The sequence below is a fragment of the Podarcis vaucheri genome (genome assembly GCF_965113315.1).
Source record: "Podarcis vaucheri genome assembly, chromosome: 13".
NCBI lineage: Eukaryota > Metazoa > Chordata > Lepidosauria > Squamata > Lacertidae > Podarcis > Podarcis vaucheri.
This window is the reverse complement of record NC_138751.1, coordinates 26,689,657-26,716,364: the sequence shown is the minus strand read 5'-3', so window position 1 is coordinate 26,716,364 and position 26,708 is coordinate 26,689,657. Positions and strand designations below refer to the sequence as shown.

At 40.2% G+C, this 26,708-nt stretch overlaps 3 protein-coding genes across 3 annotated transcripts in view; 1 reads left to right on the top strand and 2 right to left on the bottom strand.

Moving 5' to 3' along the window:
• LOC309516597 (vomeronasal type-2 receptor 26-like) overlaps nucleotides 1-23,773 on the top strand; it is a gene marked incomplete at both ends in the record, with an annotated part of 367,451 nt that extends 343,678 nt beyond the window's left edge. The window contains 4 exons of the mRNA XM_082195358.1: nucleotides 18,816-19,673; nucleotides 20,369-20,596; nucleotides 21,725-21,851; nucleotides 22,872-23,773. Of these exons, the coding sequence (XP_082051484.1) occupies nucleotides 18,816-19,673; nucleotides 20,369-20,596; nucleotides 21,725-21,851; nucleotides 22,872-23,773 (2,115 nt within the window). The remainder of the gene's footprint in view (nucleotides 1-18,815; nucleotides 19,674-20,368; nucleotides 20,597-21,724; nucleotides 21,852-22,871) is intronic.
• Nucleotides 1,333-2,271, bottom strand: LOC309517504 (olfactory receptor 12D1-like; the record flags this gene model as incomplete). Its single annotated transcript, XM_082196733.1, has 1 exon — nucleotides 1,333-2,271. One exon carries the CDS (start codon nucleotides 2,269-2,271, stop codon nucleotides 1,333-1,335), a length of 939 nt encoding a protein of 312 aa, XP_082052859.1.
• Nucleotides 6,363-7,295, bottom strand: LOC309517503 (olfactory receptor 12D1-like; the record flags this gene model as incomplete). Its single annotated transcript, XM_082196732.1, has 1 exon — nucleotides 6,363-7,295. One exon carries the CDS (start codon nucleotides 7,293-7,295, stop codon nucleotides 6,363-6,365), a length of 933 nt encoding a protein of 310 aa, XP_082052858.1.
• Nucleotides 23,774-26,708: the final 2,935 nt, after the last annotated feature.

Here is a 26,708-nt window from a genome sequence, read left to right as displayed (position 1 = left end):
TGTGTGTGCTTGAGCTATCGTTCTCCTCCTGCTGCCTCCCGTTCACTCTCCCAGCGCCCCTGCACTCTCCCAGCGCCCCTGCGACTTTAGGATTGATACTCTGTATGTCTCTCTGTGTGTGAGGGATCATTCTCCTTCTCTTGCTTCCCGTTCACTCTCCCAGCGTCCCTGCGCTCTCCCAGTGCCCCTGCAACTTTAGGATTGATGCTCTGTGTGTCTGTGTGTGTGTGAGGGATCGTTCTCCTTCTCTTGCTTCCCATTCACTCCCCCAGTGCCCCTGCGACTTCCAGCGCCCCTGTGACTTTAGGGCCGGTTCTCTGCGTGTGTGTGTGTGTGTTTTGACCTCACTGGGCTTCTTGGGGGAGAGTGTTGGTCACAATTTTTCTTGATTTGTCTCAGAGTGGTTACTATCGTGGTTTCCTTTGTCTTAGCACGTTGCTTTTAATTATCTTTAAGTGTGAGTGTGAGCGTTTCGGCAGCTGCCGAGCCGGGGAGGAGGGAGAGAAGCAGAGCCTGCTTGTTTTAAAGGAGCAAAGCAGGAGAGGAGAGGAGCCTCTCCTGCATTATTAGCAGCATCCTTCTCCACACACCCCACGCGTGCTCCTTGTCCCTTGAATGCTTTTCCTTCCCTCCCCACTTAAAACGTGGTTACAAAGCACGGATCCACATGGATCCTCAGGATTTTTGCACTGGGTCACCCCAAATTCACCATCAGATCACATAGCATGTCCATGGCTACAGCCTGCACCAAAAAACACATACGCACCCACTGTTTCATGTGACCGCAATGGCGCAAAAACGTGGTTACAAAGCATGGATCCACATGGATATTCAGGATTTTTGCATTGGGCTATCCCAAACTCACCGTCAGATCACATGTCTGTGGCCACGGCATGAACCACAAAAATCATACATCCACTGTTTCGTTTAGAATATTTTTTTCTTGTTTTCCTTCTCTAAAAACTATGTGCGTGTTATGGTCAGGTGCGTGTTATAGAGAGAAAAATACGGTACATAAAATCATAAAAAGCATAAAAAAACACCTTTCCTAAACAGATTGCCTTCACATGGCTCAGGGGTCAGATACCCTCCAATATTTCTCCAATGAAAATAGGGACATCTTAAGGAAAAGTGGGAGATTCTGGGATCTTATCAGAAACCAGGATGGCTTTTCTAAATCAGGGATGTCCCTGTAAATTAGGGACACTTGGAGGGTCTGCATTTGTAGATCTCAGGGTGATTCTCAACATAAAAATACACCAAAGAACTACAAAAATATAATAAAAACAAGAACAAGAACAAACCAATAAAGCCTCTTTTGATCATTTCCTTTCAGTGAAATGTCAAAAACCTTCTTCCCAGAATCTTCAACAAGGCAGTTTTGACTTCCTGGTTCCTCAATGTATAGATAAGTGGGTTCAAAACTGGTGTAACAGCACTGTATATGAGGGTCACCATCATATCCCTTTGAGAAGCATTACCCACAGAAGGAAGCATGTAGTTAAACAACACTGGCACATACATCAATCCAACCACCATCAGATGAGATCCACAGGTGGAGAAAGCTTTCTGCCGACCAGTTTGGGATTGTACTTTGAAGAGAAGAAAAATGATAATGTAGAAGTAGGAGAGGAGTGTGGCAATGAAAGGTCCCATGACAATGCAACTGGTTACAATATTAAGAAGTAAGAGATTCAGGTGAGTACTACCACAGGCCAGTTTCAGCAAAGGCTTGATTTCACAAAAAAAGTGTTCAATGTGATTGGGCCCACAGAAGGGCAAACGGGCAGTTGCCACTGCATGCATCAGGGCATGAAAAAAGGCAGTAGACCATGTGGCTGTTGCCAAGATTTGGCAGACCTGCTTGCGCATGATGATGGAGTAACGCAAAGGGTTGCATATTGCTACATAGCGATCAAATGCCATTACTCCAAGAAGAATGGCTTCACTGCTGCCCAAGAAATGGAAAAAGTGGAGTTGTGCCATGCAACCACCAAAGGAAATGGTTTGGACTGGCAACAGAAAACCAGCTAGCATCTTTGGAACTGTGGTTGTGGTAAAGAAGATGTCAAGGCAGGAAAGGTTTCCAAGAAAAAAGTACATGGGAGTGTGCAGCTTTGGTTCAACTACTGCAACAAGCACAATAGATGCATTCCCCAATAGGCTGGCTAAATATAGCATCAGGAAGGTGACAAAGAGTGTACACTGAAGCTGCCAGAGATTGGTCAGGCCCGTCAAGATGAATTCTCTCACCTCTGTTTGGTTCTTCATCTCTAAAAGACAGCAGGGAGAAAGAAAGGTAGGTGAGTACCATTCAAGCCATTTACCTATACAGTGGTTCCTCTACTTATAAACATGATCCCTTCTGGGGTGCCGTTTGCACCCTGAAAAGTCCATAAGTAGAACACCACTTCTGCTTGTGCGTGTGACGTGATAGAGCACTTCTGCACATGTGCGAACCGGCGAACCCAGAAGTATTCATAACCTGGAAAAAAGGCAATGTGAAGCAAACGCAACTCAAGGTATGACTGTGTTTGAAATCTCTACAAACATAGCCAGATAAAACCCCAGTCTAATTCTAAACCCACTTACATTCTTTATAGGGAAATGATTTTATTTTTCCTACAACCATAATCATTACTTGCATGCCCAGGTGTCGCACAACCCTCAAACCTGTCTGATGAATAACAGTCAAGAAACAGTATTTTTGGTCAAATCAGGGACAATTTTATCGCATCCCAGTCGCAGAGCCATCCCCTCCTACCCCCAGAAATAGACACTCACATTTTAGCATATCATTACATAAATAACTACAGCAAAATTGTACCTGTTTTCTCCTTCCAGTATGACTCTTTCAGGATCATCTGAAATCCACATTTGGACAAAAAATAGTTACAGATAGCATTGGTCAAGATTAATGTTTACCAATTAATTAATGTTTGCCAATCCAGTTATTCGAGTTGCAGCAAACACCCATTTAAATTATTGAACCCAAGTTATGTTCATTAACTTCAAATGGTCTTATCTTACTAGCACCAGTTTCAACCCTTTGCTTTACTTTATCACCATGAGCATTTCATTTTTCTATTGTGTTCTTTACTCAGGTTTATCAGCTGTAGTTTTCACAAAAGCAGGCTGTAACATGCATAATTTCACCCTGGGAGTAAAGAATTGGATGAACATAAATTGCTATATTAACATCCAGCTATATAGTGTGTTCTTTCAAGCTGCAGACAGCGCCTACCTTGATGAGTTCGCTTTTCCCTTAGATGATTGAACCTGAGACTGATGTTAAGTGGTATGAAGGAAGTATTTAAAGGAGACAAAAGAAATACACTCTGATTGCTGTGTGACCCCACGTGAATGTGTAAGCCTAAGACTTAGTATGCAACATGTGCCCAGCTTGTTAAAGATTGTTGGCTGTCATTGGGGAAATCAGCTACATTCATTAATTTAGTACCTCTTCATGTGGGAATAGAGTCTATAAATCTCTTGGTTTTGAGAAAATAAACACTGTGTGCCTTTGAGAATATAAAGTGTGCTTTTGAGAACACAATTTGTAGAATCAATAAATTCTGCCAAGCTGTTTTTAATGACCAATTTTATTTTTAGAATATTATTTTATAAGGCCCACATTCTTGAGTACAGAATCCATCATAATGTAATTGTATTTGCACCTTGGAAGCTGCGTACAGATTTTCTCCTCATGTGCCCAGGCACCACCACTACCCTGATGTCCCCTGATTTAGGAAAAGAACCAATCAATACACAATAATAATTCTGGGGGTCAAATAAGGCCACAACTTTTATTATTTACAGGTGTAATAGGTTTGGCAAACACACTGGGTATAACCATTAACACCCAGCCCAGCTGCTGGAAGTATTTCCAAAGGGGGTTGCTCCTGAGATGAGGAGGACCTGTAACATACAGTACATCCAAATGGGTCACCACCACAGGAGAACTGTCTTAAGGAGTGCTATGGTCCTAGCCCATGCCTGGGTGTCTGAAGAGTAGCAACTCCTCCCAGATCCCTTTAATGGGATACCCATTTCCTTTGGAGGCTCAGGCAGAAGCTTTACAACCCCCTAAAAGAAGAGTAGGGCCAACCTAAACTGTCATCTGAGCAACTACCATTATGTCTAAACACGGCCTTTTGTCAGGTTTCAGTGAATTCTGATCCTTTCCCCTCTCACAGTAGACAGTCAAGGAAGTAGACAAGGAAGCTCTTACTGAGTCTTTATTCAATATTCATGGCAAGAGGCCTCTGTACACTGCCTCTTAAGTTAATGGTGTTGCTCCAACTGAGCTCCTCCTCCCTCCCTTCCTAGCAACAGCACTTCACCTTACAGTGGCCACCAGGGTCTTATTGTCTCTGAGTCCTTTGCTCTTCCACTTTCAATGCATGCCAGATTCTGGGAGAAGGAGGGGGCGTCAGAAATGCTGTTCTGTGAGAATGTGTCTCTGTCTCGCCCTTCTTTTCTCCCAACACCTCTCAACTTTTCTGTTCACCTGTCTCTGAGCTGTGACCTTCCTCAAACCACAGCTTCAGGAGAAGGGGGGGCAGTATCCACCATTCCTCCTCAGTCTCATCCCCCTCAGTCCAGTCCCTGACACCTCTTTATCAAAGGTGGTGTTGGGATGCCAAATCAAGAATCCACCCAATAACTCAACTTTGCATTTCACTGCACAGTTCACCTTCTTTCTTGCTTGAATTATACAAATTGGGTGTGGAACACCACACCATTGCCTCCTTTCCAACAGTTCAGACACATTTGTGGGTAATTTCTCATTAAAAAGCAAATTAATTCATACTTTGTGAAGCAATCAGCAAAACAAAACACAGCCATGCTTTAAAATGGTAACTTCTTTGAATTTAGCAATGCCACCCAAGTAATGTGTACAAAAATGCAAACACCAGTGTAAAGTGACATATTTGTGGAAGCAGCACACAAAATTCTATTATAGTAGGGGGAAATGGTATAGCAGGAGAAATCCCATACAAACATGTGGCAATCAGGAGAAATTCACACTGAAATTAGAGAATTTTTGCGAGGACTTTAAATAATACAAACTGATGTGGAAATGTGGAAAGTGAAAATAAGTTGGAAAAATGAGAAACTGAGGGAAAATGTAGTTGACAGATTTGCTCATCTTAGCCTAGACAAACTATGTTCTGTAACCAAGGTGTCACAGGAGCCCCTCATTTTCCCAAGAGATTGCTTTTTTCAGCTGAATGTTGCTTTTATTTGTTTATACCTGCTTACAATGATACCCTCTTTCCATCAGATCTGTGCTTTGGATCAGCTCCTAGCTTCTTGGTTTTATTCTCAAATGTCATCTCAGTTGCCAGGGTAGAATTCCAACTGCTGCATCACATCTGAAATGGATATGATCTGCATATGCACATGCTTCTTTTGATAAACTGAAAATAGAGTAGTGAGAGCATTTTGGCCCTTGCTGCCAGTACAATGAACTTTGGACCTGCCAGTATGATATCTCTTCAGCAACACAGATTGCTGTTTCCCAAAAACTAACCATTTACACATACTTCTGGCAATGCAAGTACAGTCACATTCCTTCCTCCCTTTCTTTTTGATGAAATTACAGAGGCATATCAGTTCCCTTTATCCCACAATGAAATAATTTTTGTTTTCAACATTGAATAAGGACCATGCCTTCCATCAATCAAGATCTACCCCAAAGATCTTACCTGCATTACATTGCAGCAGAGAGTTTGGTCATAGAGTATACACTTGCCTATGATCTACAGACAAGCCCTACAGGCATGCTCACATGGTATTCATGTTTTAAAGGCATGTTGGCTTTTTCTGTGTGTTACATACATTTTTAGGCGTCTACAGGAAAGGGGAATCACCATAACGATTCATTATAAAAGTCTGTAGACCAAGGATGGGAAGCATTAGCTCTCCATTTGTTCTTGGACCACAACTCTCATATTCTTTGGTTATTGGCAATGATGTCTGGGATTATTGGAGGTACAGTCCAACAGCATCTGGATTGTTCTATATCCCTATTGTAGACCTTTTGTGAGGTTGAACCAGTTTCAGAGACCAGATCTATCCAACAGATTGTTACTTACTGTAGCTTGGAAAGACACAATATAAAAGACAGTGGATTTGATCTGATAAAAAGATTTAGAAAAGTCATGCCCGTTGCATGAAAATATCCCACCCACCAATAAAGAATCCAGATATAGCTGCCCCCTCCCTTAGTTCAACACAGGAAAGCCTAAAAGTGGTTATGAGGATCTTTTGACATTCTCTGTGCCTAGCTGCATCTTATGACCTTCCATGGCCAATATCTCTGAAACAAGAGCAATAACAAACTATTAAGTCCATATTTAAGCTCTGCACTTTTGATTTATTAATTTTTTAATAGCAGTTTTCACTTCTTGATTCCTTAGAGTGTAAATCAGAGGATTCAGAACTGGAGTGACAACAGTGTACATGAGAGTGACCATGATTTCTTGCTTTAGGGATTCTCCTGAGGAGGGGGGAACGTAAGTCAAGATAGCCCCTGCATAGAAAAGAGTCACAACTGTGATATGTGAGGCACAAGTGGAGAAGGCTTTTGCTCTGCTTTCCTTAGACTTTACCTTTAAGAAGAGGAAGGAGAGGATGTAGGTGTATGAAAGAAATGTTAGGAGGAAAGGGAGCACAACAATTAGGCCTGTAACTATGTTGAGGAGCTGGAGGTTCAGAATGGTGCTACAGCACGCCAATCTCAAAAGGGGTTTAATGTCACAGAAGAAGTGCTGGACTACGTTGGGGCCACAGAAATGGACCCGAGATGTCATTATGGTGTGCATGAGAGCATGGAGGAATCCAGTGGTCCAGGTAGCCATGGCCAAGAAAAGGCAAGTCTTCTTGTTCATGATGACAGTGTAACGCAGTGGATTACATATTGCTACATAGCGGTCATAGGCCATGACACCCAGCAGTAAAGCCTCACTGCTACCCAGGAAGTGGAAAAAATGAAGCTGTGTCATGCATCCAATAAAAGAGATTTTCTGGTATCCGAAGAGGAAGCCTGTCAACATCTTTGGTACAGTGACGGTGGAGTAGCATATGTCAAGGCAAGAGAGGTTCCCAAGAAAGAAGTACATAGGGATGTGCAGGCGTGGCTCAATCAGTGCTATGAGTAAAATGATGGCATTCCCTACCATGATAGCAAAGTAGACAAAGAAGAAGCTGATGAAGAAGAAGGTTTTCCGCCCAGGGACATTAGTCAGACCCATGAGGATAAAATTATTCACATTTGTCTGGTTCTCCATCACTGAAAATAAAGGCAGAAATATTGCAAGGAAGCATTATTATGACAGGCTGTTTCAGTTGTAAATGAGCAAAGATGAAGCCAAAGAAAGAAGTAAACCAGGCGGATGGGGGAAAGGATAAGTAAGTCTAGAACATCAAAAATAGAAATTGGTTTCATAGGCCACAGTAAATCACAGCTAGGATCCTCTGCCAAATCTAAATTCCTGACTATGCTAAAGGGTATGCATAAGATTTGGGGTGGGTGAGTAGAGAAGAGCTGATCTCTTCATCTTTGCTGACTCCTCAGGCCCCAATCTTCTCATATTAGCAAATTGCTCTAAAGATCAGCCTACAATGATGTGCTGGGCTTGTTGGCTCTTAAATGAAGAGTGAGAACTTGCATACACATAACAAAGACACTGTGTGCCACAAAGGCATGCCCACCAACCAGTTTCCCAAGTAATGCTTCATGCCCATATCCATCACTGTCCTAACCAGCTTTGTACTACCTGTACATAACAGGAGCTGGGAATCACAAGTTGGGAGAAGAATATTGCTCTCAGATTCTGCTTGTATGCTTCCCATAGGTGTCTGGTTGCCCCTGTGAGAGCAGGCTACTCAACTATGTTGGCCCTTTGGCCTGACTAAGTGGGACACTTCTTGTGTTCTTATGTGACACTGGTGTGTATATCAAGTGCACCTTTTTCTCACTCTAAAATCCTCGCACCTCTTTAGAAGAAATTTATGTCTGCAAATTTTTATCCACTTCCCCTCCCCAAGTTATAAATGTTTGTTTCCCCCATTATAAGATACAGAGCAAGCATCTGAAGCTTGGGAAAACAAGGCAAGCCACTCTCTAACTGCTCTCAAAGTGGGTCCAAAGCAATTATATTCCCCTACTTCTTTGATGCTCCAGGGGTAATAATGACAAAAAATAGTAGTAATGCCCCCCTTCTACCCTGCTATTGCCCTGCTATTGTGAGACTGATAGATTTGGACTTGGCAGATCTTCTTCCATGACCACTCCTTTCTTTGACCAGATAGAATTATTATTGAGTTACAGAGCACCTTCATTGTTGGCAAAGACCTAAGGAATCATAGAATCATAGAATCATAGAATCATAGAGTTGGAAGAGACCACAAGGGCCATCAAGTCCAACCCCCTGCCAAGGGAAGAAGAAGTCATGCTGGAATTAAGCAAGGATGTTTTCTGAAGAAGTTGTAGGACTTCAGCTCCCATTATCCCTGATCATTGGTCACGCTAGATGGGGCAAATGGGAAATGGAAACCAAGAATATATGAAGTTGAAATTGTTGTTATTAAATTGTTACTATGTTATTGTTTTGCTCTGTTATGATGAAATTGTTTTTGTAGTGTTTGAAATGCATCCCGGTTTCTTTGTTGCAAGCTATTTTGAGCATGACTTTTTTGTGTGGAAAAGTGGCATACAAATAGAATGAATGAATGAATATGGACAGCCATGGGTTCCCTATCCCTATATTTGGTCCAGAAGCAATTTCAGACCATCTTCTATTATTCTAACTTTTCTCCAATTTCCGTCCTATATCCCACTCCTTTTACAACTATTTTACCCACTGTAAATAGACGTCATAAATCAGGAGTTGACTAGACTCAAGCACAGGAATGTGTGGACGTAGCTCATATTTCAATAGTATTTACCCAAACATAATTGCTCAGCACTGGAGTGTTTCCTTTTAGAAGACTGGAGGAAGGAAAGTAGAAATTAAGAATACAAAGAGTACACTTTATACTTGCATCTTTTTCTAGGGACCAAGCATTAACTTTTCCAGCTATTCTTCTCAGTCAATGGTGTCCAGTGGAAAGCAGTATTCCAGAAAAAACTGGTGATGTTGTGGTTGTATGGTGCCATTCGTACCCAATAGCAGACCTTGTTTATGCAGTCCCTTTGTATAAAATCAATACACTGGGGGTGCAGTGAGTGGAGGGACAAGAGATCTGTTAATTACTCTCAAGGGGAGAAAATGCGTAAATAAATGAGGTAATTTACTCAGGGTTAATACAAGCAAAGTACAACTCAACCCATATCATACTCCAAGGAGTGCAAGGTGGCATGTATGGATGTCAGCCTCCTTTTTTATCATCGCAACAACTCTGTTAGGCTAAGAGATGATAACTTATCTGAGATCACTTACTGTGCTTCACGGCTGAGTGGGGATTTGAACCCTTAGTCCCCCAATCCTGGTACAACACCCATGTCATTCATATCAATGTGCTCCCACTGGAATAAAACACAAGACTGTATTTTGATGCAAGGGGCACATTTTTATCAACCATTTGCATATGCAACAAGCAACTTCTAATTAACATTATCTCAGGTCTGCTGACTTGGAGGGGTGTGTGCTGTCAAAAGGCAGGAGGGCTGGGTTGTCAGGGTACAGTGGAGGGTGGGTGGAGAAAGAGAGGAAGGCAGATTCTGCAGGGCCTGTCCTGCTGGTGCTTCCATGTGGTAGCACATGGAACATGCTGCTAAAGCTTTATCCACCAGGATTGAACACTGAGCCCTGCTGCCCTTCCTGGCTGCACATTGAATTAGGGTTCACAGGGTGACTGCAACAGCATGCTTCATTTAATTCCAAGCAACTAGTATTCAGATGCACACTGCCTCTGAAATTGGATGAAGAAAATAATAATTGTGGTTAGTAGCCATGGACAACTGTGAAGCGGGAGAGCAGTCATGGTGGGTGCAGGGAGATTCTAGAGAGGAGAAACATGCAGACACCAAGCTTGGCAACCTCGAAGTGCAGCAGTGGATTATGAGAACAAACACAATTTTTTTAGCTGGGTAATAAAAATGCAGCTGGGAGTTAAAATGACACTCAGGGTTGAGGAATGCTGTGCAGGCAAGAGAAGAAGAGACCAGCCAGCAAAAGCCTTGAGAGGATCTGACTTGGATATTGACCAAACAAAAAGAGGGAGAAAGGGGGGGGGCAGAAGGGGGGATGAGTATATGCTGAGGAGGGAGGAAACGAAGGTTGCAGTGAAGTAACTGTAAGAGCAGTTAAGGAGAGATCTAGGCCTGCCTAGAAGGCTAAAAAAGAAAATCTATGAGGAGAGAACTCACAGGTTTGCCGTTTATCCTTCTCCCAGTGGTGAGGCAAGGGAACAGCAATAAGCAGTGTTGTTACTCAGATGTTGACTACAGTGGTACCTCTGGATACGAACAGGATCCGTTCCAGAGCCCTGTTTATATCCTGAAGTAAACGTAAGACGCATCTGCACGTCTGCACATGCACGGGTTGCGTTTCGCCACTTCCGCGCATGCGCGTGATGTCATTTTGAGCGTCTGTGCATGTGTGAGTGGCAAAACCTGTACGTTACTTCCAGGTCGCCGCAGAGCGCAACCCAAAAATACTTAACTTGAAGCTCCTTCAACCCGAGGTATGACTCTATATGCTGGAGCACAGAGTAAAATTAACTGTCCTGTAAAATTCCAGGGTGGGTTGTTACAGGCAGGGCCGGATTTAGGTTTGATGAGGCCCTAAGCTACTAAAGGTAATGCGGTCCTTTATATCTCCAGCTGTCCTTTGTCAACAACAACTTGTCGCTGTTTTTTGTGTTGAATATATGCTATATTGTAATTTATGGACCCAATACGAGAGCCAGTGTGGTGTAGTGGTTAAGAGCGGTAGTCTTGTAATCTGGGGAGCCGGGTTCGCGTCTCCGCTCCTCCACATGCAGCTGCTGGGCGACCTTGGGCCAGTCACACTTCTTTGAAGTCTCTCAGCCCCACTCACCTCACAGAGTGTTTGTTGTGGGGGAGGAAGGGAAAGGAGAATGTTAGCCACTTTGAGACTTCTGAAGGGGAGTGAAAGGCGGGATATCAAATCCAAACACTTCTTCTTCTTCTAAAGCCATTTGCACATAAGAAAATATGTATTTTATCAAAGTACATCCAGTTTTTCCCCTTTGAATTATTTGGGGGGGGCAAGAGATTGGAGCCCTAAGCTATAGCTTATACGTAAATCCGGCACTGGACACGAATACTATACAATTATCCAGTACTAGTTTTGTAAGCTTCCACCAATCAGGGAGTGCTAAGTAAGGTTGGGAGCGAGAAAGTATATTGGGAAAGGAGTCATCAGTATATTGCTGGAACTCAGCTCTATTCCACTGTTACATCAAAGTCAGCAGTCACCAGTGACCAACCCAAAAAGTTATCTGGCTACAGTGGTGGGCTAACTGAAGGCCAAATGTCAGAAGTTAAATCAGGGGTCAGCAATTTTTTTCAGTAGGGGGGCGTTCCACTGTCCCTCAGACCTTGTGGGTGGCTGGACTATATTTTGATAAAGAAAAAAAATGAACAAATTCCTATGCCCCACAAATAACCCAGAGATGCATTTTAAATAAAAGGACACATTCTACTCATGTAAAAACACGCTGATTCCCGGATTGTCTGAGGGCCAGATTTAGAAGAAAATTGGGCCGGATTTGGCCCTCGAGCCTTAGTTTGCCTACCCATGAGTTAAATGCTGGTAGGGCAATGGCATGGTGGTTGGTCAGTTCCCAAGTTTAGAGGTTTGGAGATTTACCTGTTCTTGGGGGGGGGTTGTGCTCCTTCTGAAGTAAGAGGTACAAAATCTAGGGATGTTGTAGACCCTTCTCTTTAATGGGAAGCCCAAGTGATGTAAGCAGCAAGGAGCACCTTAAACCTTCTTCATCTGGCAAACTGGTTATGACTATTCCAGTAGCCTAGATACTGAGATCTATGCATTGGCAACCTCAAAATTAAATTCCTGTAATATAACTTTTGTGGACCTTCCCGGCCCACAGTGAGCAGAACAAAGAATCACAGCCAGCAAAGCATATATATGTAATTGGTTTAAAATGTAGCAGATCCTTTGCTAGTCACTAGACTAAGTTAAAATACATGGAACATATATTTGCAGGACTCTGAAATTCATATTATGCAGTCTACTCCCAGGTACATAAACTATACAACATTTAGAGTATCAGCTTCTTTGGTCAGGAAACGCACCCCCCACCTGCCTTATGTTAAATTTTTTAACAAAGAACAGAATAAATAGTCAGCATAGCAAAGCAACCTAATGTTTTACTGTTTCATGAAACATTGTGAAGATTGTCTTTAGAATATGTCTATGTGGGGAAATTAAATTAAATTAAATTAATCAATTAAATTTAATTCAAATTTTCTGTTTAAGTCTTTATGTGCATTTTTTCCCCAGAGGAAAAAATCATCATGACATTATCAGAGTTCTGTGACACCCCCCTCAAAAAAGTTAAGAACCAATGCTTTAGCTATATATTGGTCAATGTCCAAAATATTTAAACAGCTCTTCCTTTATTTCAGATATGGCTGCCTTTGTGAAATGTCCAGAAGATGAGTATCCCAACCATGACCAAACCTAATGCATTCCCAAGGTCCCAAGCTACCTCTCTTATGAAGAAGATTTAGGGCTCATCTTAGTTATCTTGACTACTTCTTTCTCTCTGGTCACAACATTCATCCTTGGGACTTTTATGAAGCACAATAATACTCCCATAGTCAAAGCCAACAATCGGACTCTCACCTACATCCTCCTCATCTCCCTCCTGCTTTGTTTCCTCTGCTCCTTTCTCTTCATTGGACAGCCTCAAAAGGTGACCTGCCTTCTCCGACAAATCACTTTTAGCATCATCTTTTCTGTGGCCCTTTCCAGTGTTTTGGCAAAAACCATTACTGTGCTTCTGGCATTCATGGCAACCAAACCAGGATCCAGGATGAGGAAATGGATAGGGAAAAGGCTGGCAAATTCTATTATCCTTTTCTGCTCCTTTATTCAGGCTTCCCTTGGTACTCTTTGGTTAAGTACATCCCCTCCATTCCCAGATACGGATATGCACTCGCTGCATGGGGAAATCATACTTGAATGTAATGAGGGTTCAGTGGCCATGTTTTATGGTGTCTTAGTCTATATGGGTTTGTTGGCCATTGTCAGCTTCATCTTGGCTTTCCTGGCCAGGAAGCTACCTGACAGTTTCAATGAAGCCAAATTTATTACTTTCAGCTTGCTGGTGTTTTGTAGTGTTTGGTTGTTCTTTGTTCCCACCTATCTGAGCACCAAAGGAAAATATATGGTAGCTGTGGAGATCTTTTCCATCTTGTCCTCTGATGCTGGATTACTGGGTTGCATCTTTTCCCCCTAAATGCTACATTATTATATTCAGATCTGAGCTGAACACCAGAGAACAACTAATCAGCAGAAAAAGGTAAAAGAACATGAGTGCATATGTTTCTTTCTGCTTGTGTATGTAGTTCATTGGAAATGCTGGTGAGAGGGATGTCTTAAGAATTCAGCTATGGGTACTTGCTTAAGCAAATGTCTGTCCTTCAATTCTTGTATGCAGAGTTTGGCCAGAAATATTTCATTTTAATTTGGTTCTCACTTAAGATTGCTAACATCTCCTGCATTTGAATGGAGCCTTTCCTACTTAACTGTTTAGGGTAATGCTAACTCAAATGAAGACACAATTATAACTCATATGATTCCTTGTTTTGAGGGTCCTCAAAAATTAATTGGCTTGGAAATAATTTCTCCATATGTGTGTTTTTGGTTGCATATATATCGCCATCAGTGACTCAAACAACTTCTAAGTGGTTTACAAGTACAAAACCAATTATAAGATATAGCCACATAAAATGAAAATACAAGTTCAATTAATTTCATCTGAACACCAATGATTGAAATATACCATAGCAATCAATATAGTTAAAATAGCAATTTATACTGAAGGACCTGGGCCAAGCCAAACATAGTAACTTTCAAAGATTCCTGAGTCATGTGTTTTCTTGCTTCTGCATTTTCTTAGCATCATAGTAACAACTTCATATCCAGCCTATTCCCAGATACATACAGTACACAACATTTAGAGTATCAGCTTCTTCGGCCAGGAAACATTCCCAACCCGTTCTTATGTAAACATCATGATCATTTTAAGTACTGCATTGATAAAGATTCTTACTAATTAAATTAACTATCAGTAAAAATAAATGGGGAAAACAATATTTGGGAAAGATCTTCTAGCGGTTTTGTTATGCATGACAGAACTTCAGAAGTCAGCAATACACTGGGGAATGATAATCATATCTGTCAAAATTGCTAGTTTATGCAATTGACATTCACATGTTAGCAAGTGTCTGAAGTAAAGCTATAAAACACTTGTATTCTTCAGTATTAGATCTAGGTAGAGGCAGGGCTCTGTCATTCTTCCGTTAGATTATCTCTCTTTATATTAGGATATATTTTCAGAAGTTAATTATTCTTCCAAAAAACAAAAACAAAAAACCCACACACATACATACAAATAAAGTGTGGAGCTTTAGACTTGAATGTAGACTTTATGAGTCCCAGTGTTATTAGCAGGAGTCACATTCCACTAACTTATTATCGATCCAGTTCAAAGAGAGAAACAGATGAACAATATTAACTAGAACAGTTCTCCTGCCATGGACCACATAAAACTTGTTGAAGTTCTTTGCAGACCACTTAATGGTCTTCCTTTTGCAGCAATTTTAAGATGTTGAGGTTGCATAATTTTAAGAGTACTTTATTGCTTTTTCATTTTGAATCTTGTATTTTATTGTATAAAATTCAAATTATAAATGTTCTTCACAAACATGCTGTTGGACAGCCTGAACGGAGCATGTAGACCACTGGTGGTCCACAAACAATAATTTGAGAACCCCTGAACTAGAAAACAAAGGAACTGGCATACTCATTCTATAGCAGGCAAAGGTGAAAATCAATGCAGCCATAGTATTATCTACTATTTGATTGAGGCCATACCTACTGAACCTTGAAAAACCACAAGTAATGCTGTAGAGGGTACCATGGGAATTGAAATTTGGAAGGGATTTTTTGTCAACAGGATCATGATGGTGATAGTTTTGCTGCTTATGCTGCTGTGCCATACTGTATGCAAGTCACATTTCATTAATTGCAGCATACGTGATGATCCGCTCCCTATTCCTCATGAATTTTACCAGCCAGGGGATCTTGTTATTGGTGGGATGGTTTCTCAAGTCCTCTTTCTCTATAATGTACCTTCTCTAATTGAACCACCTACACAGATTGTAACTGATGAACCTATGTAAGACATCATCACTTTGCTCTCCCTTCTCTCTCACACACATTTTTTTTTTTTTTTTTTTGTAATATGTAAAGACCATATTTACCAGGAACACATATTTAAGGATACTGCATTTATTTATTCTGGTTGTGAAAAAGCAGCATGTTGGCAATGCTTGGAGTTGTTAATAACTATTTTGCCTTCTATGTGATATTGCTGGGCACAAGATAATAATAAACTTTCCCTTACAACTGCCAAACAATTGAATGGACCTGTTTGGTTTATCTTTTCTTCTGCACAATGGAGGGATATGCTCAAGGAGGAATATGACATTGTATTGCAGTGTGTTTCACATTTTGATTTAAACATGCTGTCCCTTACATGCTCTTCCACATTTATACATATAAGATTGCAATATATATAGCTACAAATCCACAAAATGCATAATTTAAACTAATGTGAAATCCTATATGCATATGGTGAAAATACATTAAGGGAGATGATTTTCATCACTAAGGTGGAATTTGATATCTGTATGAGTGTTCTCAAGTTTGGTGTTGGAGCTTCATTGTTTGTATTGCTCTGTTCTTCGTTTATGCTGTTTTAAATTAAAAAAGGCTCCGGAATATATTAAATAATTGTTCATTTAAAATATAATATAATCTACAAATAGAGAATATATGGTCTATATACATTGGGTTACTTACAGCTTGTTTACCTGGTTGACATTGTTGCTTGTAGACAATGGGAAATACTACAGCAACAGCAGACAGCAGTTTGTTAACAAAAAGTATGATCCCAAAACAATTTGAGCATTTAGTTGCTCAACTGAGATACTTTATTTTCATTTCATTTTGAGTTTGTTTCCTTTTAGCTTCACAGCAGTCTTGAATGGATGTGGATGAGGGATGAAGAATACAAATGTGTTTTTCATTGCTTCTGTCACTGTTGTTTTATTAAAAAGCTGTAACTTACATTGCAGTTCGGTGCCTAAGGACTACCAGCACATCCTGGCCTTAGCCTTTGCTGTAAAAGAGATAAATGAGAACCCCAATATCTTACCAAACATTTCTCTGGGATTCCACATTCTTAATAGCTACACTGCTAGCATGACCTATAAGGCCACCCTGAGCTTGCTTTCTAAACAACAAAGATTTTCTCCTAACTTCAAATGTCAAAATCAGAACAAACTGGTCGCTGTTGTTGGAGGATGTGTCTCTGAAATCTCTGCCAATGTGGCCATTATTTCAGCAATCCACAAAACACCACAGGTAACCTGTGTGCATAGTTTTATGAAAATGAGATACTTGTGAGCTTTGCAATATGGCTGTAAACACCACCATGATTTGAGAAAAAAGTGTTGATGATCTTTTGGATCATGGGCAGCTGATGGGCAGGTAAATTTTTTCACTTAAAGAGAAATTTGCAGGGGTGAATGACAGGGGTGTAAGTACAGAGACGAAAGTGGGCATTGAACAGGAGATGTGACTTTTACCTATGGGCATTCCATTATATTCCAGACACACAAAACCAAGCAGTTTTTACACCCCCAGAACACACCAGTATTTTCACCACTAGAAGGCAAGCAGCATTATCACAGCACAAACTCACTTGAACAGAGTCAGTGTGGGATGTTGCCTGCATAGAGACATTGTTTCCTGTGTAGCTAGAGGGAATTACTTTTAAGATTATATTATATGGGTCATGGATCAAGAAAATTTAGTCTGCACTTCTAGTTTTGACAATTGAGGGAGCTGAAGAGGTCAGTGTGATAAATAAGGGTAGAGAGTAATTGAGGGGAAAGCTGAGGCCTGTATGTTAATGCCCAGTGTGTTATTAAAATCCATTGGTGCAGATCAGAAGTAGGAAGCCAGCATCTGAGTTGATCTGAGAAGTTGCCCAGGGTAAATACTTGCTTGTATTTGAGTATCTGAAATTGTTTAAACTGTCCAAGCAAGCAGAAATACAATCAGAGGAGCTCTTAGGGCAGATTGTCCCCAGTAGCTGGACTGGGCTGTGGATATATTTGCCTGGAATTGAAATCTGGGAATTTGTCCTGAGGTAAAAGCCACTTAGAGGCTAGTGTCAGGAATGGTGTCTCCCGAGTCTTCAGAAACCCTCAAAAAGAACCACAAGAGAATATTTAGCTTAAAGTTCATTCTGCCTCCAGCATTGGTGTCTATCTTATTCCTAAGGCTACTATACATAGTAGTAATAGGATGTTTTGAAAGCATTTGAGTGAACTGGTTGCAGCAGGGGGGGGAAAGTTACCTAAACTGGTGTTTATACACCCTGAAGCTGAGGGAACTAGTATCACTGAGAAGAAGAACTGAAGAACACAGAAATAAAATCACAATGATGTTATTGCAATGAAAAACTTGGGAGGGAAATGAAATCAAAGGAGACAAATCAAATGTTTAGGCAAGCAACAACACCCATTTGCACACCCATAGGATGCAGGAAACATGGCTTGGCACTAGGCTGGGGGTGGAAAGAGCTGTCCATTTTGATTTGCTCAGATTCCCATTTTCCCAATCCTAAATTCAGTTCTGCACATTTCTGCAGCAAATTGCATTTCTTTAGACAAAATCCTCTCATATTAATGTTTTTAATGTGTTAATTTCTCCTAATAAACACACTTTTGTATGCAGCTGTGACTAATGTGCATTTTTGCAAGCAATTTCTCCTAATATAATGCAGTTTTTATACTGTTTGCATTGATATCCTATTTTTGTTCTTACTTTCCTATTATATATGCTTGTTTATAAACATTGTTTGGTTTGAGAATGGCTTTGTTTCGATTCTCATATACTTTTTAAATGGATTTAGCTGTAAATGTGAAATTAATTCCCCCCCCCCATCCTTACCAGTATGACATGTGAAATCATTCTCCCAAGATTTCAGCTGATCAGAAAGCAGATTTATGTGAGATTTTGTGATGTGGCTGTAAATAGATAAATACAAGATTAGCCTGAATTGAAAGTAGTAAAGGCCCATCTATGTAGCTTTAGCTAGTAAGACTTCATGTTGACCACTGTTGCCACACTTAAATAAGAATGCACTCATTTCAGAATAGGTTCAGAGGAGGACAATGAATATGGTCAGGAGTATGGAAAACACATCATATAAGGAAAGGTTGAAAGAAATTGGTATGTTCAGGCTCTTGAAAATGAGTTTGAGGCAGAATATTGCAACACTCTTCAAAGACTGAAACTGTTGCCACATAGAAGAGGTCAAAGATTCAGTCTGTACTGCTGCAAAAGAAGTACTTGCTTAAGGTCCAACACTGGGAGTAAAAATACTTCAATAATAGGGCTAATGAAACAGCCATTGATTGCAGAAACTGTGATTCTGGTTTCCAAAAGGATGTTGAACTAGATTTACTATTCTCTTGTAATCTGTCTGAGAAATATTCATGGGTTTCATTACAGCTCACTTACGGATCATTTTTACCCCTACAAAGTGCAGAAATGCTATTCCCATTCTTGTACCAGATGGTCCCCAATGAAGCCCAGCAGCACAAAGGACTTGTCCAGTTACTTCAGCATTTCAGATGGACCTGGGTTGGGCTTTGTGCCGTGGATGATGACAAAGGGAATAGGTTTTTACAGACAATAGTGCCAATGCTTACCCAGAATGGCATCTGTTATGACTTCATAGTAAACATTCCAAAATGGAGTTATATGGATGAGATGCTAGACTGGTTTTTTAAGCACATGGATGCTTATATCATTGTCTTTGAAAGAAAGGCCAATGTATTTTTTGTATATGGGGAACCTCCATCCTTTCAAGTTCTAAGAATGATGTTGTTTCTAGCACCCTTGGTGGACTTGCCACCTCTGGGTAAAGTGTGGATTATTACATCCCACTGGGATTTTGCATCACACTCTATTCAGAAGATTTGGGATTTACAAACCTTCCATGGTTCCATATCCTTCACGGTTCATTCAAACCAACCATTGGGATTCCAAAATTTCCTTCAGATGCTAAGACCTTCATGGGCCAAAGGAGATGGTTTTATCCAGGACTTTTGGGAACAGGCATTCAACTGTTCATTACAAATGTCTAATGGGCAGCATCAGGAAAGGAAATACTGCTCTGGAGGAGAGAAGGTGAAGAGTCTTCCTGGTACCTTGTTTGAAATGGAAATGACTGGCCACAGCTACAATGTTTACAATGCCGTCTATGCTGTGGCTCATGCTTTGCAAGCCATATACAAATCCAATTCCAAAGTCAGACAGTTGGGAGAACAACAGAAACTGTTTTTTCAGAATGTGCAACCATGGCAGGTAATTACAATTGAACATTTTTAAAAGTCTATATTTTCATCCAGAAAAATAGGGAATTTTAGGTCTGCATGAGACAATGCCTGTGTCTCTATTGGTTTTCATTGCCTTTCATGTTTTTCTTTTCCTTTTGGAAATCCATTATGATAAGTATTGATGATCCCATGATAAAATATTGTTATTTCAATTCAAAATCACCCACCAACCTGGATATAAAGGAAAGTAAAGATAATTAGAAATATCAAATAATCATATAAGGCAGGGGTCTGCAACCTTTAAGACAAAAAGAGCCACTTGGACCCGTTTCCGAAGGGAAAAAAAAACTGGGAGCCGCAAAACCATTGCGACATTTAAAACAAATATATCTCCGGAGCCGCGATCTGACAGCGGGCGGGAAGGTGACGTCGGGACGGTGCGTGACTAACGCACGCACCACCCCCATGCGACGTCACAGCGAGTACAGCACCCGCCACAATGGGGAGTGTCGGGGCGCACAATGCGCCTCCTCCCCTCACTAGTATCCGCCCTGGAGCCGCGGCAAAGGTGTAAAAGAGCCACATGCGGCTCCGGAGCCGCGGGTTGCAGACCCCTGATATAAGGTTTCCAATTCAAGAACAAAACATGATCGCCCAATGGATGAAGTCACCACATACATTGTTGAAGAATTTTGAAACAGTCTTCACTTTCTTCCTATCTAGGTCCATCATTTTCTAAGGTCCATTTTGTTCAACAATAGTGCTGGGGATTCAGTGTGTTTTGATGATAATGGAGAGTTAGTTACAGGTTTTGATGTAACAAACTGGATTATTTCCCCGAATGGCTCATTGTTTAGGGTCAAAGTTGGAAGACTGGATTCTCAGGCACCTTTAGGAAAAGAATTAAGCATAAATGATGATCAAATTGTGTGGCATAATGTTTTTAATCAGGTGAGACACAGCTCTGTGGCATTTGATGTTTTGACTCAATTTTTTCAAAGGGATTGAAGTCATCTAACTCCCTTTCAAATTTAGTTTTCATAAAATCCCATAGGATGTTTTATTATTCCATGAATCTTTTCAAAAACATTATTATATTTCTGTTCTAACTAGGTCGAATTTCTATTACAGTGGTACCCCTGGTTACGTACTTAATTCGTTCCGGAGGTCCATTCTTAAACTGAAACTGGGTTAGTGGAGTCTGTAACCTGAAGCGTATGTGACCTGAAGCGTATGTAACCCAAGGTACCACTGTATTTTTTTTATTTTTCCTGTCCCCCAATAAATAAATAACTTATTTCATGAACTGATTTCAGGAAAGGGGGCTAGGTATTATCTTTAAGGGATTATTTTCATTTGGATAGATATTTCCTTATTTAGGATGTTAAAAGAACTATATCCACCTATTTAAAAATTGTAAGTTTCTACATACACTACCAAATAAACATCTCTCTGAAAAGGCCATGCTGAGACATTATGAGAGTTTAAGAACACATTCTAGCCAGGGGAAAGCACTTGGGCGATGTGACCTGGGGAGGGTTGCCTGCTAGTGAGCCAGAGGTTCTTCATTCCAATGCAAAATGTACATTTATGTGAGTAGAACAAAATCTAATGCCCAACCTCTCAGTTCCTCAGCAACTGAAACAATCTCCTTTTCTCCCTTTTATTAATACAACATACCCCTCAACACGCTGTAAAACTAGGGTGCCACCTTCCAGGGCCGTGCTCCCATGTGAGTCACATGATTCGCGTGAGATCATGGCCCTGAAAAGGCACTTTTTAAAGGGTGAGATAACAATGCCTAAAATGGCCACTGTACTCGTGTGTGACAAAACGGGATTTCCTGGTTTTCCCACGGCAGCTGAGGGATATAAAACAATACAATAAAAAACCTAACCTAAATGAAAGCAAAAGTGTGTGAGAGAGTGAAGCAGAAAAAGTCCTCTTCCACAAGTAAATCTTAACTTGACAAGACAGAGAAAAGTGAACTCTCCCAGCTCTAACCTGGAGCTTCTATTTCTTCTCCCAACCTCCTTTTTTTCAGTGATCTCTTACCCTTTCTTTATTGGTTCTGTACAGGTGCTACCCATTTCTGTGTGCAATGACGGCTGCTATCCTGGCTACAGCAAGAAAAAGAAGGAGGGAGAGAAATTTTGCTGCTATGATTGTGCTCCATGTCCAGAAGGAATGGTCTCTAAGTATAAAGGTGGGAGGAATAACGGACACAACTATCTTATTTGCATTTCCATAACAAAACATAAAGTGTAACACTTTAAATGCTTATGACGGTAGTTTGAAATGAAAAAATGTAAACAAAAAATAAAAATCCCTAACTATTATATTTTAAGAGTTTTAAAGAGTATGGGACTGGCTGAATTTGTGTCCATCACTATCTGTCAGTCAAAGCAACCTGACAGGGTGGATATGAAGACCCCTTGTCAAGTAGCTCCACAGTTAATGAAAAAGACTTTCCTAGATCTTTCCAACCTTGAAATGTGAAGTTTCAATATGGTATCCAGAAGACGCTTTTCCTTCTTGACCATCTGGCATTTCAAGAATATAGTTTGTTTTTAGTTAAATTTAGTTACATTTTTTTAAAAAAATAGAATCTTATGACAACATTTTTTTTTTACTTTTAAATTAGATTAATAATGAAGAGCAGAGAAAAAATAATTTAAATAAATACATAATAAAGGACATTTCTACTTTCTGCATATTCGTTATCAGATGTGATAACTCATTGTGAAACATTCATTCTTCAAGAACACCCAAAAGCCTGCACTAGTTGAATCCCAGCCTTCGAGTTTATATTACACAACATGGTGATAATATCACCAACATTTCAGGATACATTCACCATCGTTGTTTCTCCCCTTTGATAATCTTGCGATACAGTTTCTGTCATCATTAATTTAGGAATAATATTTCAAACAACGGGCAAAATAAATTGTCAGTATAACAGAGCAACCCAATGTTTTACAGCTGCATGAAATAACATGAAACATTGTAGACGGTTTTTAGATTCTGTCTATGTGAAAAAAGGGAATTTTGAAAGCAATTATATAAATTGAATGCAAAATTTGCTGTTTATGTCTTTATGTGGATATTTTTATGAGGAGATTATATAAAAGTTCTGTGACGCGCCGCCCAAAAAGTTAAGAACCAATACTTTAGCTGTACATTGGTCAATATCTGAAATATTTAAACAGTTCCTCTTTTATTTCAGATATGGCTGCCTGTGTGAAATGTCCAGAAGATGAGTATCCCAACCATGACCAAACCCAATGCATTCCCAAGGTCCCAAGCTACCTCTCTTATGAAGAAGATTTAGGGCTTATCTTAGTTATCTTGACTATTTCTTTCTCTCTGGTCACAACATTCATCCTTGGGACTTTTATGAAGCACAATAATACTCCCATAGTCAAAGCCAACAATCGGACTATCACCTACATCCTCCTCATCTCCCTCCTGCTTTGTTTCCTCTGCTCCTTTCTCTTCATTGGACAGCCTGGAAAGGTGACCTGCCTTCTCCGACAAATCACCTTTAGCATCATCTTTTCTGTGGCCCTTTCCAGTGTTTTGGCAAAAACCATTACTGTGCTTTTGGCATTCATGGCAACCAAACCAGGATCCAGGATGAGGAAATGGATAGGGAAAAGGCTGGCAAATTCTATTGTCCTTTTCTGCTCCTTTATTCAGGCTTGCATAGGTACTCTTTGGTTAAGTACATCCCCTCCATTCCCAGATACGGATATGCACTCGCTGCATGGGGAAATCATACTTGAATGTAATGAGGGTTCAGTGGCCATGTTTTATGGTGTCTTAGTCTATATGGGTTTGTTGGCCATTGTCAGCTTCATCTTGGCTTTCCTTGCCAGGAAGCTACCTAACAGTTTCAATGAAGCCAAATTTATTACTTTCAGCTTGCTGGTGTTTTGTAGTGTTTGGTTGTCCTTTGTTCCCACCTATCTGAGCACCAAAGGAAAATACATGGTAGCCGTGGAGATCTTTTCCATCTTGTCTTCTGGTGCTGGATTACTGGCTTGCATCTTTTCCCCAAAATGCTACATTATTATATTCAGACCTGAGCTTAACACCAGGGAAATACTAATCAGCAGAAAAAAGTAAAAGAACATGAATGTATCTGTTTTTTGTTTGTTTGTTTGTTTGTTTGTGTATGTAGTTCATTGGAAATGCTGGTGGGAGGGATGTCATAAGAATTTGGTCATGGGTCCTTGCTTAAGCAAACATCTGTCCTTAAATTCTTGTATGCAGAGTTTGGCCAGAAACATTGCATTTATATTTGCTTCTCACTTAAGTTTGCTAGCATCCCTTGCATTTGAATCCTAGATGGAATGTGTATGTAATTTTCAAACTCGTATGATTCATTTTTGTGCTGGTCCCAAACATTTAAATTACTAGGAACAAATCTCTCTCTCTTGCTCTGCCTGTGTGAAATGTTTAGGGGTACTCTCATTTTTCTACTCATAGTGAAATACTGCCCCTCAATGAGGCCAAGCTTAGATTCACGAAATGTTTAGGGAGATGCGTCCCTCTGCGTCCCCCCATAGGAAACTACTGTGTCTGTGTGTGTGTGTGTTCACATACATATGATCAGTGGCTCAAATGACTTTTAAGTGATTTAAAAGTACAAAATCAATTAAAAAGCTCTGGGAAGAGCTCTGGGAAGCCCACAACCCATAGTGAATTTACAAATAATAACAATCATGAAATGGATTGTTTATCTTTCAGTAAAATAACCATTAATCGCTTCAATTGACATCAAAATTCAGTGACAGTTCCTATAATATGAGCTGTACTCAAAATCTTCTTTGGCGTATCCAGAGCACAATCACATTTGCCCTTTACATATTGCCATATGAGGTGGAATAACTTTCTTTAAGTAGAGTTCTGGGGATTTTTCTCAGGAGAGGTAATTCAGAGAGGAAAGAAACCCCAAAGACTACAAAGGATGTAGGGGCTGGATGTTATTTCAGTTGGAATGATTCACCTTCCTTCTCCTCCCTGCCATGTGAAGGGGTAGAGCAGCCATGATAGGTGCAAGGCATTGATAGAGGAACATACAACTCCCCCCCTGCTTTAAGTTAACATCACGAACATTTTAAGTACTGCATTAATAGAGAATCTTATTAATTAAATTAAATACCAGTAAAAGGAAATGGGTCAAAAAATAGTTAGAAATGATCTGTTAAGAGAACTGTATCTATCAGCACAACAAATTGTGACTCTCACTTTCCCCAGACCAGGCTTTCCAGTTATCTCAAATATGAATGACCAATGGATGAAGCTGACCTTGGTACTGGTCAGATCTGGATCTACCAGCTATACAAGACTAGCTACTTATTTTCCATCAAAGGGAAAAAATAATCTGTGTATGAGTCAGAGAAAAAGAAGGGAGGGAATCTTCTAACAGTTTTGTTATGCATGATAGAACTTCAAAAGTCAACAACACACTGGGGAATGATAATCACACCTGTCAAAATTGCTGGTTTATGCAACTGACATTCAGCACATGTTAGCAAGTGTCTGAAGAAAAGCTATAAAACACTTGTATTCTTCAGAATTAGATCTAGGTAGAGGCAGGGCTCTGTCACTCTTCTGTTAAAAAATCTCTCACTTATACGTTAGGATATATTTCCACAAGCAGATACATTTTTTCTTAAAAAACAAAAAAAACCCCACCACCATCAAAGTAAAGGGAGGAGACTAGGATCTAGATTGCATGAGACCCACCAATATCAGTGGGAGTCACATTCCACTAACTTATTCTTGACCCACCTCAAAGCGAAAAAACAGAGGAACAATATAACTAGGACAGTAGACCCCCCCCCCAAAGCATGGGCCACTTCTTTTATTTTGAAATCTCTATTTTATTGTATTCCAGCTTGAATTCTATAGAATTCAGATAATAATTATTTGTTACAGACATGCTGTGGACAGCCTGAACGAAGCATGCACACCACTGGTAGTCCACGAACAGCAATTTTAGAAACCCTGAACTAGAAAAAATTGGTACTGGCATCCACATCCATAACAGACAAAGTTGTAAATCTATGCAGCCAGAGTATTATCCACCCTTCAGTTGTGGCTGTAGCCAAGGAGACTTTCAAAACCAACATTTGAATGGGTGAATGGGTGGTTTTGCCAACAGGATCATGACATTGATGGTGTTGCTGCTTCTCCTGTTGTGTCATGCTGTATGCAAGTCACATTTTATTAATTGCAGCATTCGTGATGATCTGCTCTCTATTCCTCATGAATTTTTCCAGCCAGGGGACTTTGTGATTGGTGGGATTGTTTCTCAAGTCTTCTATCTCTATGATTTACTTTCTCTCTTGAAGCAGCCTACACATATTGTGACGCATGAACCTATGTAAGACACCATCTCCCTGCTCCTCTCCCCTCACTTTTTTGTAATATGTTCAGACCCTAATTACAAGGAACACATATTTGAGGAATATTGCATTTATTTATGGTGGGTGTTTTAAAAAATGATATTTTGTCAATGCTGGGAGTTGTTTATAAATATTTTACCTTCCTGATAACATTGCTAAGCACAAGGCATTAATAAGCTTTCCCTCCCAAGTGACAGTGAAATGAATGGATCTAGGGCATTTCTCTTTTCCTCTGCAGAGTTACCGCATCAAGAAATATGCTGTTATGCATTTTTTGGCCACACTAATTCTTATTTTTCAAGACTTTTTGCTCCCTCATCCTTCACCTCCATCTTTACCCCACACATGATATTTCATTTTCATTTTACTTTTACTTTTACTTTGAGTTTGTTTTCTTCTAAGGGTAGCAGTTTCACTGCAGACTTGAACACAAACAGATGACAAATGAAGAATACAAATGTGTTTTTATTGCTTTTGCCACTGTTGTTTTATTAAATAGCTGTAACCTACATTACAGTTCAGTGCCCAAGAACTACCAGCACATCCTGGCCTTGGCCTTTGCTGTAAAAGAGATAAATGAGAACCCCAACATCTTACCAAACATTTCTCTGGGATTCCACATTCTCAATAGCTACTACTCTGCTAGG